The following is an 11,236-nucleotide window of genomic DNA, read 5'->3' on the forward strand; positions in this document are numbered from 1 at the left end:
GAGTTCGATATGAAGGATCTGGGAGCTGCTTCCAGGATTCTTGGAATTGACATTCGAAGAGATAGAAAGAAGTCGAAGTTATGTCTATCTCAAGAGGCATATCTACGGAAGATTCTTGAAAAGTTTGGTATGTCGAATTCGAAGCCAGTTGTGACTCCAACAAACCCTCAATTCAAGCTGAGTGTTGATCAGTGTCCCAGTACTGATGTCGAAATAGCCTATATGAATAGCATCCCATATGCTAATATAGTTGGTTCTTTGATGTATGCTATGGTCTGTACTAGACCCGACATAGCTTACGCAGTCAGTCTTGTAAGCAGGTACATGGCGAATCCTGGAAAGGCTCACTGGCAAGCATTGAAGTGGATTTTAAGGTACATAAATGGGTCTCTGAATAGAGTCCTAATTTATGGTGGAGCCTTGGGTGAAGATAGTAAAGCAGTAATAGAAGGATATGTCGACTCTGATTATGCAGGTTGTATGGATTCTAGAAAGTCTATTTCTGGATATGTTTTCACTATGTTTGGCACAGCAATTAGTTGGAAAGCAACTCTTCAGAAGGTTGTTGCTCTATCAACCACTGAAGCAGAATATATTGCTCTCACTGAAGCTGTGAAAGAAGCATTGTGGCTTGAAGGTTTTGCAAAGGAGCTGAAACTTCAAGGTCGAAGTATCACTGTTAAATGTGATAGTCAGAGTGCAATACACCTGTCGAAGAATTCAGCCTATCATGAGCGAACTAAGCACATTGATGTGAGGCTGCATTTCATCAGAGGAGTAATCGAGCGTGGAGAAGTCCAAGTGCTGAAGGTTTCGACTGAAGACAATGCTGCTGATATGATCACCAAGACATTGCCGAGTTGCAAGTTTTTCCACTGTATGCAGTTGATAAAGCTGCATGAAGAAAGCTAGTGTGTTCCCTTGATGTTGTAGAGTTAGATCCAAGGTGGAGATTTGTGAGATATTGGATCGAACTCTAGTATGGCCGAAGGGTAGCTTCTTGGTTCGACAGGGTTAAGCATGATGTCGAAGGTTGTTCACATGCTTGTGTCGAAGATGCTAGGGTTGTTAGCATGTTAAATTAGGTTTTAGTGTTTAAACCCTAATTTGTTAAGTTAGCTTGTTTATTAAGTTGGCTTGTGTAATGGGCCTTGTGGAAAAAGCCCATTAGTTAGTATGTTAGGTTTTATTATAAATAACATACTAGTCTCTCATCATTGTAAGCTGCAAATCCTAATTTAGGGTGAGAGAGGTTATTTGTTATTCTTGTAAACTTGTAATCTTGTTTTAAGAGAAAGTGAAAGAATAGCAGTTATAACCAATTATTGTGTTCTTCTTCTTCCTTGTCCTTTATTCTTCCTTGTTTTATACTTTGTTTTTGGTATCGTTTTTCACAACAGAAACAATAATATTCTATAGTCAGAGATATACACAACTATTCGAACTCTATTATCAAACATTATATGCTATTTGTTTGGGTTTATCGTTTTTTATTCTCTTGAACAAATTGCTTTTTTTTTTATTTGTCTATAACTGAACTAATATCAACCATAACACATAGAATTACAAGTACATGAATTTTAACTGTAATGATGACATTTAACTTATCAGTATAAAATTATTAGTGTGGGATTGGTTTTTTTCGGGCTTTAAAATCCCGCTTCCACTTTCTTGGACGAAGTGGTGTATCATTCCAAGAAAGGCTTTGAAATGATATTCTATGTGGTTGTTTCTTGCTTGTTGTTTCGGCTGGGTTTCTTTTTCTTCCGAATTTTGCGTTATCTTATAACCACGGATTAAACACCCTTTGTGCTCTTTAATTTAATCCCTTTACTTATTTTAAAAAAAAAAAAGAATTCTCTCAATTGAAATAGGATATGCGAATTCAAATTGATAACACATAATTTATTTAGTCTCATCTAAAAATCTGCCTATAAAATAGTATATTGAGAAGTGTGTATAAGAGAATACATTAATCATTTATTGATATGAAATATTTTACAAGCATTTGCCAACCATTTCACACATCAAATAACAATATAACAAATCAACAAACCTATAATCCATCACAAACAAGAATTGGTTACATTTTTTGTCAAAAGAAACAAACATGTGTGACTGAAAAACATAAATCATCACAAGACTAATCACATTCATCACAAAAAATTTATTTTACATGCAACATCACCCTAGCCAAACACACTTTATCTTCATTTTAATTTGTTATTCCTTGACAAGATGAGCATCAATATCTTTTGTGATCTTTGCAAACAAGACCAAATATGAATCAGGAGATGCAGCTGTAATATCCTCCTTCAGTTTCTCATACTCGATACTCCATTTTACAACCCCACCATGTTCCTTATCAATCACTGGTAATGTTACCTTAAAACTCTTGTAACTGTCTGCCACATCCCCGTCATAGACGCTATATATGATTACCTTATTCTCATCATCTAAAGATTCAATTTTTTCCTTTGTAGTATGTTTTCTTCCTTCTGCAGGGTTTCACAAGTATTTAAAATCAAAGTTGATTGATTAGAAATAAATAAATAAATAGGATAGAGACAAATATATTTAGTTTGGTGTATATTATAAGTGTTAAAATTAAATGTCAAAATTAATTTCCAATCTAATTTTCAATTTTTTTTTAGTGTATATATTTTTTCCATTCTTGAATATAAGTTAAAAAGAATTAATGTGATGGCGGAAAAATATAAACAAGTTTTAAATATATATATTTTTTCATTTTTAATGATGTTAAAATAAAATAATATATATTTGAGCAATAAAAGAATATTCTGAAATATTCAAAAACTTAGATTACCTATTGTATATTCCCAGTGTTTAACAGAACCAATATTTTCCCAGTCACCTTCATGCACACTATTTTCATGTACTTCTGGGGAAATACTAGGAACATCTCCTAGTTGCTTTCTAAAAATATTATAGAACTTAGCAGCAGTTGCTTCAATTTCTGTTTCACTCACTACTTTCCCACTTAAGGACATGTTTATGCTTTCTAATGATGTTTCTTCTCATAACTTGGAAATACATTACCTTAAATAGAAGATTAATTTGAGTATAAAATTAATAGTTCAATCCACTAGCAAAAAGTTTCAGATTATGAGACTTGTTCAGATGTTAGACAAAATCAAATAAATAAATGATTGGGATTAATTTATAAATTAATTTATCTATAATAGGACATCATGACTAAACATATGTATATTTAAGTTGACATTTGTATATTGGTTTAGTAATATAAGAAAATGATACTGAATCAAATATTCGCATAGTATTCATGAACGAATAATGTTTATGGTGGTTCATCCATCCTAGTTGCTATAGCATATAGATAGAATATTCAAAAGATATTCGCATAATTGTACCAAAGGATTGAATAATAATGTTCTTAATAATGTTCTTGTTTTCTCTAAAGTATATCACTTATTTTTACCAGAATATTCTAAAAATATGCATCAATTTTAACACTTTTATATTGAATATTTTAACATTTCTCTTTCATTCATTTTTTTATAAGTTTTTTTTTTTAAATATTATTAAAAAATATAAGAGAGATATGCGCTAGATATTAAGTTGCTTCTTTTATCATAGATGGTACAGTTAATTTGTCTTTGATATGTGTCTCCTTGGTAAAAAGAAGTGGCTCTTTTTGACGTTAAAGCTGAGGACTCTCCGGACTAACTATGGATAGCCTCTGTAAGAAAATTAGATTTGGTCTTTTCACTTCTTTTTAGAAAGATCTTTGGGTTGGAAACACTCCTCTCACTACGCCAAAATTGGCTTTTAGCAGCACACCTACGAAAGCGCTTTTAGGCAAAAGCGCTTTCATAGGTTTCGCTAAAAGAAAAAGGAAAAAAAACGCAAAAAAAAACGCTTTGGTAGGGTGGGGTACGAGAGCGCTTTTGAAAAGCGCTTTGGTAGGGTAGGGTATGAGAGCGCTTTTGAAAAGCGCTTTAGTAGGGTGGGGTATGAGAGCGCTTTTGAAAAGCGCTTTAGTAGGGTGGCCAACTGTTTTAAAAAGCGCTTTTAACAAAAACACGTGTTTTGTTTCAGAAAACAAAAACACGCTCTCTTCTCTCTCTCTCTCGTAACCCTATTTCTCTTCATCAATCTCTGAAGAACCGCTCTCTCTGATCTCCGACTCTCTTCCCTTCAATCACATCCATATCTCTTACATTCCACCACCTCCGGCCTCTTTCGTCCTATAACTGCATGATTCCATCGTCTTTCACAAAACCCAAAACACATACTCAATCATCTCTTCTAGATCTACAAAAACCGTACTCCATGTGATGCGAAAAAAGGGGATGAGAAGAAATCAATCGTACAAGAGATTGTATATTGAATCCCAAATCCCATGGGAATGATTGTATATTGATTGGTTTTCTGCTCCATTATGATTTCTTTTGATTTAGGGTTTCAGATTTGGGGTTCTGATTTGGGATTTTTTATATTAGGTGCTTATTTGAGATTGATGGTACATAAAATTTCTTCAATAACTTGTAGAGATTTTGAGTTGATATGTGTTGTTGGTTGAATTGCAGGACAAGGTGTTCCTGATTGATTTGGTTGTGTTATGCATCCTCCTTTGACATTGAACAAACACCTTATGTGCGTCGAAGTGAGTGTTTTTTTTATATATTTTATAGTTTTTAATGTTTAGTTATTTGTTATTAGAATTATTTATGCTTTCATTGTTAATCATAATGTGATTGTTGGGCTATCTACTGTTATTCTTAACTTGTAGTGTTTTTGGAGGTTTTCTATTGTCATAACCTATGTTGTGTTTGAAAGCCATAGCATGATTAATTTCAAAACTCCCGAACATTGCATATTTAGCTGTTGAAGGAGATCTCTTAGTGAAGTTGTGTATGTCATTTACTTATTTTGTGTTGAACCCAATCTTGAGAAATTTAAAATTAATTAGTTGGACTGCTATTAGCCCTTATCAAACTTTTTACATGCAGCTTTCTTCTTGTGGCTCAACAGAAGGATGATCTATGCCTTTGGTTTTAAGGAACACGCCGATCCTCTTCTATGTGGAGATTATAAGGAGGTTAGTTAATTTTATACATGATTTGTCTTTTTATTAGGAATAAGATGCAACTTCTATGTTAAGCAATGATGAAAAAGCTGTGTAGAACCAACTTGCATAGTCAGGGTAAGCTTGTACCCATGTTGACATCTGGTGGAGCCTTTCCAAGTTAACTTTTAACAAGGAGTTCAAATACTAGTTATGATCCACAAAAGGTGCATAGGCTGCCAATATTGTTTACTTTGATTCATCATATTTTTAGTAAGTTTTCTTTTACCAATATATTTTCATATTTCTCAATATTTATTTATTTAAAACTTTACCTTAAATATTTAATCATATACTTAAACTTTGACGGAGACAAATACCCTAAATATTCTTAACGGTATTATTAAATCAAGTAGTAATACTTTATTGGTACGTTAAAATTGTATGGTATATTTTTTTTATAAATGATTATACTCTAGAGTGTTATATATTACTTACATTCTTATTAATTTTGATAGTTCTTAATTTTCTATATGAGACATGTCTTAATTTTCTGTATATAATCATACACTCATTCCTCCTCTGCACGCAACTATGAGATTTTTTTTAAGTTTTAGCAGAGTCAATTATTAAACATTACTACAAATATACAAATTAATTGAGGTAGTATTTGTAATTTTTAAAATATTTAACATTATAGTTTTGTTTAATCTAAATAGTCAAGTCCACCTACATGGCTAAGACTTATTACTGTTTTTGGTTTTTGTATTTAAGCTTATAATTGAAGTTTACATTTTTATTTAAGGGAATTTTTATTTGGTTGAAGTATGTTCCTTCTAAAATCTTTAGAACGGATAATGAACCTTTTAAGATTGAATTTTCTTAGATTTCATGATAATCTGCTTTCCTCGTGATGACTCTAATATGTTTTTGATTTTAAACAGCAATGCAGGGTTTTGCACAAAAGGATGCCTAAACAATGAAGAGTGAAAAGTTGTTTCAATCTCAAGGAAGTCCTAAACAATGCAGGGTTTTGCACCATTTTTAGTGTGTATAATATATGAGGTGTGGCTCCAACCATTTGTAACTATTTAATGCTAAAGTTGTACATCTACTGCTTAGTCTATCGATTTAGTTGCTTAGATCTGATTTACTTATTGTTATGATGTAATATGAATTGGTTTAGTTGTTTTGGTTTAGAAATATGTATATATGTATTTTGATTTACATTAATGGTATATAATATAATGATTTTTTTTGTATATAATCGATATCGATTATAATGGTATATATATAATGTGATGGTGTAAGAATCAGGTTTAGAAATGATAAATTATAGTTTCATGAAAAAATACTGCCAAAAAATGGTAAATTACAGGTTCTGAAATATTGCTGCCAAAAGTGCAGGTTTAGAAATAATAAAAAAATTATAAAAATAATAGACACCTACGAAAGCGCTTTTCCAGAAAAGCGCTTTCGTAGGGCTACTTTAAAAAGAAAAAAAGCATTCTAAAGTAGGCCTACCAAAGCGCTTTTTCAGCAAAAGCACTCTTATAGGGGGGTCTACCAGAGCGCTTTTTCCAGAAAAGCGCTCTTATAGGGGGGGTCTACCAGAGCGCTTTCAGAAGTGCTTTTGTTACCTACGCCAGCGCTGGTTTTCACAGCGCTTTTAAGCGCTTTTAAATCCCAAAAAAAGCGCTTTTAAAGCCCACGCGTGTTGTAGTGTCTAAGAGTTAGGTTTCCAATGCATTTCACTATATCCAATTAGGTTAACCAGTCAGTGGAGGTGGGAAGGTGGGAAGGTGAGGTATGGATCTAGAATCTTAAATGGACAAGAACTCTCCTCTTTGATCTTGAGCTAGACCTGATTGCTAATCTCCTCTCGATTATTTGAGATTTTATCCCTTCCTTAGAGCGTGATAGGATGTGGTGGCGTCATTTTAAATATGGCTCTTATATTGTACATTCTGTTTAATCGAGGCTTCTCGTCCGTGAGTTTGCCAGTGAGCATCAGGTCACTTATGTGGATTTGGTTCTCCCTATATCTAGAGTAGATGGACGCCCTCTAAATTCATTGTGTTTTCTAGATAGCTTCTTCTGGATAAGATACCCACTAGAGAAAACTTTCTTGAGAAGGGGTTTCATGGTCTCGCCGGGGGCGTGGGGAGGGGGCACTTGTCATTTATGTTTGGGATCCCTCGAATCATCCTCTAATCATTTTGTGACATGCGAGGTAGTAGCATATGTTTAGTATGTGATATTTAGTTGTTGGGTTAATGTGTAGTTTTACCTCAAGATCTATCGTCTCTCTTTTAGATGTTTTATCTGTTTGGCGGAGTTCCTAACACTACGTGGGGATGTTTTATGCTATGGCATGCAATGGTTTGGTCGATATGAAAATCTTCTAATGATATATTGTTTTCAGATAAGTCGGTGATAGTAAAGAACGTGGAAGACATGAGTATCCTCTTGGCTTATAAATGGTATATTAGTAGGGTTGTGGGTAACTATTGTGCTTTCTCGACTTGACTTAAAAACCTAATTTCTTATCTTAGACAATAGTAGCTCGAGTGTCATCGGCCTCCCGGTGGAGTGTTCTTGTTGATTTCTGTTGTGATTGGTGGTTGCGGATGTTGGTTTTCCTCCTATCTACTATGTTGGAGGCTAATGTTTCTGTGAGATATTGGATCGAACTCTAGTACGGTCGAAGGGTAGCTTCTTGGTTCGACAGGATTAAGCATGAAGTCGAAGGTTGTTCACATGCTTGTGTCGAAGATGCTAGGGTTGTTAGCATGTTAAATTAGGTTTTAGTGTTTAAACCCTAATTTGTTAAGTTAGCTTGTTTATTAAGTTGGCTTGTGTAATGGACCTTGTGGAAAAAGCCCATTAGTTAGTATGTTAGGTTTTATTATAAATAGCATACTAGTCTCTCATCATTGCAAAGCTGCAAATCCTAATTTAGGGTGAGAGAGGTTATTTGTTATTCTTGTAAACTTGTAATCTTGTTTTAAGAGAAAGTGAAAGAATAGCAGTTCTAGCCAATTCTTGTGTTCTTCTTCTTCCTTGTCCTTTATTCTTCCCTTGCATTATACTTTGTTCTTGGCATTGAATTCACAACAAATTGGTGCGGTGAGCATGGAGAAGATGCCTTCAACAAAGTATGAGATTGAAAAGTTCACCGGAGTGAGTGATTTCGGTCTGTGGCGCTTGAAGATGAAAGCCCTACTGGTTCAGCAGGGTTGTTTGGAAGCGTTGAAGGGAGAGGCAGCCATGAATGCAGAATTGACGGCAGCGGAGAAGACGAATATGATCGAGAAAGCACACAGCGCAATTTTGTTGAGCCTTGGTGATAAGGTTCTCCGGCAGGTATCAAAGGAGACGACGGCATCAGGGTTATGGGTGAAACTTGAAAGTTTGTATATGACCAAATCGCTGGTAAATCGACTCTACTTGAAGCAAGCTTTGTATTCATTCAAGATGATTGAAGAAAAAGTATTGGCTGAGCAGTTGGATATGTTCAACAAGATGATTCTTGATATTGAAAATATTGATGTGAAGATCGATGATGAAGATCAAGCGCTGTTACTATTGTGTTCTTTGCCTCGATCACATGCTCACTTCAAAGAAACTCTCTTGTATGGATGGGAGTCCCTGACGTTTGAAGAAGTTCAATCAGCCTTGTACTCTAAGGACTTGAATGAACGAAAGGAGCATAAACCTTCGACTGTTGGCGAAGGTTTGGCCGTTAAAGGAAAACTCTTACGAAAGGATGGTAAGTTCGACACGAAGAAAGGCAAAAGCCAGTCGAAGTCTTACAGTGGCGAAGCATCTGGCATTCGATGCTACCATTGTAAGAAGGAGGGTCACACAAGAAAGGTGTGCCCTGAACGCCTGAAATATCATGGAGGTAAGGATAATGACAACGCTGCCATTGTTCAAGATGATTTCGAATCATCTGATGTTCTTGTGGTTTCAAGCAGTGACTCTAAGAAGGAGTGGATTATGGATTCAGGTTGCACTTGGCACATGACTCCAAACAAAGACTTGTTTGAGGAATTATGTGATCAAGATGGTGGATCAGTGATAAGTGCCAAAATGTTGTTATTTTGAGTATATAATTATGGCACTTATCGATTCTATTCATTCTGATTTTGTAATAAAATCCCCACTTTTGTGTATATATTCACATTATTTAGTTTTTATATGTTTTATATACCGTTTAATAGTTTTTCCTTTGTTTTTATAGGTATTCATGCTTATTGGAACCTCGAGGAATAAAGTGTCGAAGGCACGGCTCCGATTGCGCGATTTTGGATCAAATAAGCAAGTTTTGTGCAGAGAGCGCCGCTGAGCGGCGTATAAGCGCGCTTTCCAGGGGCGAACCAAATTTTCCTGGCCGCTAAGCGGCAGCTCTGGCCGCTAAGCGGAGGCCTGTTTACTGTTCTTGATATTTTTGTAATACGTGTAGTCCGCTAAGCGAGATTTGGCCGCTAAGCGGCCGTAGCAGAAAATGTGTTTATATTTCTTCATTTGTAACATTTCTAGGGTATGGTTTTGGAGAGTTTTTGGTTCCAACTCCATCATTTTCATTCTTAGAGTAGGATTAGCTTAGAAAACAACACCGGGTCATGCACTTGGAAGATCAGAGGTGGATTTCTCATCAACTGGAGCTGACAACCCGCGAGATGTTTGGTTTATCTCTTCTCTTCTTTGTGTATTTCTTTGTGTTGGGTTTGTTTGTATAGTTACTCGAATCTTATGTATATTTACCGATTATAATGTTATGTTTAACTTGCTTTACAAATCTGTGTTGATGTTATCCTGGATTTTTGCTCTATGCTGGGGATTTGGGGTGCTTTAGAGATAAACTTCTTGAATCCTTATCTAGGATGATTATCTGTTAGTTTCTGAACTCTAGAGATAGATTTAGAGCTAGCATTCACTTTGGGTATCTGTACTTAATGCTTTCGTGTTTGAGCGGCGTGCGAGAGATCGCCGACGCGAGAATACGGATGTTCTCGCGACTTCGCGTTAGAGATAACCTTAGTTGTGAGATGATCTCGTTTGTGCTCCAGAGATGGACGCTTATGTGAGATATACGTGATGACATAGATGAGTATCGTAGGTTGAGTATAACGGGTTGGTAAGTGTATGTTTGTGAAGAGTGAATATATTTACATTCCTGATAAGTTATTTCTCTTCTAAGAATGTGTTTATTCTTTTCCTGTCTATATCTTTGTTTACTTTTTGCTCATTCAAACCCAAGCTCAAAACTGTAGAAACTGTTGAATGGCATCTCTCCATCTCTGAGGACGATAATTCCCGGATCAATATTTCCAAATCTTTCTTTTGTTGCTTGCCCTATACTGCATTCAACAAAATGGCGCCGTTGCCGGGGATGGTTTTGATTGCATCGCAATAGTTTCCGTGGTCTTGATCTTTGTATGTATCGTATATATTGTATAGTTTCACTTGTATATATATTTACTTGTACATGTTTACTTGTTTATGTTCACCATATAAGTTTACTTGTATATGTTATATATAGGTATACTTTTATTGGTAAATGTTGGTGAAACATGTTGATCTCGGATGAGCTCTTTAATAACAAATCTTCACTTTTCAATTTGTGAATCTAACATTCACCAATTTTCTCTTTTTGTATCATAATAGTTGTTTGTGTTCCATACTTGTGCATATGTGTTGGTTTGTGTACATAATTATATACTTGCGTTTTCTTTTATGTTCGTTTAATCATTGTATATATTTGTACCCGTAACGTTTGTTGAGTGTTTGGTTAGGACACTTGCTTGTGATTTGCACGGTAAGACGTTACCATGATATCGTGAGGAAGCTACTTTCCAAACACCGAAACAATAAAGGCGTCGAGCTAACGACGTAAAACAAGCGCTTGTTGGGAGGCACCCCAACGGTTGTAAATTTTTGTTTATATTCAAGTATAAGAGGTATTTAGGTGAAGTGGAGAGAGCTGGAACACCAGATTCTGTTATGATTTTTCTGATTTTTTCTGTGTCCGCTAAGCGGAGCAGAGCTCGCTAAGCGAGCATATCAGAATTTTGTTTTCTTGCTTTGTACTAGTGGGGTTCCTGTTCCACTTGGTTCACTCCTTTTTCCCACTTTCACCAAGGCTAATTAGTAGTATATAATAGTTTTGTTTTTCTAATT

General features: G+C 35.1%; 1 protein-coding gene across 1 annotated transcript; it reads right to left on the reverse strand.

Moving 5' to 3' along the window:
• Positions 1-2,024: 2,024 nt before the first annotated feature.
• LOC131600324 (MLP-like protein 34) lies at positions 2,025-3,011 on the reverse strand. Its single transcript, XM_058872505.1, has 2 exons — positions 2,828-3,011; positions 2,025-2,498 (listed from the first exon to the last, which is right to left on the reverse strand). The coding sequence occupies exons 1-2, from the start codon at positions 3,009-3,011 to the stop codon at positions 2,224-2,226; spliced, it is 459 nt and encodes a 152-aa protein (XP_058728488.1). The 3' UTR covers positions 2,025-2,223.
• Between the last annotated feature and the right edge of the window lie 8,225 nt (positions 3,012-11,236).

Source organism: Vicia villosa, linkage group LG4 (assembly GCF_029867415.1).
Source record: "Vicia villosa cultivar HV-30 ecotype Madison, WI linkage group LG4, Vvil1.0, whole genome shotgun sequence".
NCBI classification, from domain to species: Eukaryota; Viridiplantae; Streptophyta; class Magnoliopsida; order Fabales; family Fabaceae; genus Vicia; species Vicia villosa.

Bases quoted from the DNA above. Each gene is read 5' to 3' on its own strand.
- LOC131600324 (XM_058872505.1), bottom strand. From the start codon at position 3,011: ATGTCCTTAAGTGGGAAAGTAGTGAGTGAAACAGAAATTGAAGCAACT. The intron at 2,499-2,827 runs GTAATCTAAGTT...GAAACCCTGCAG, and splicing joins ACACTGGGAATATACAATAG to AAGGAAGAAAACATACTACA.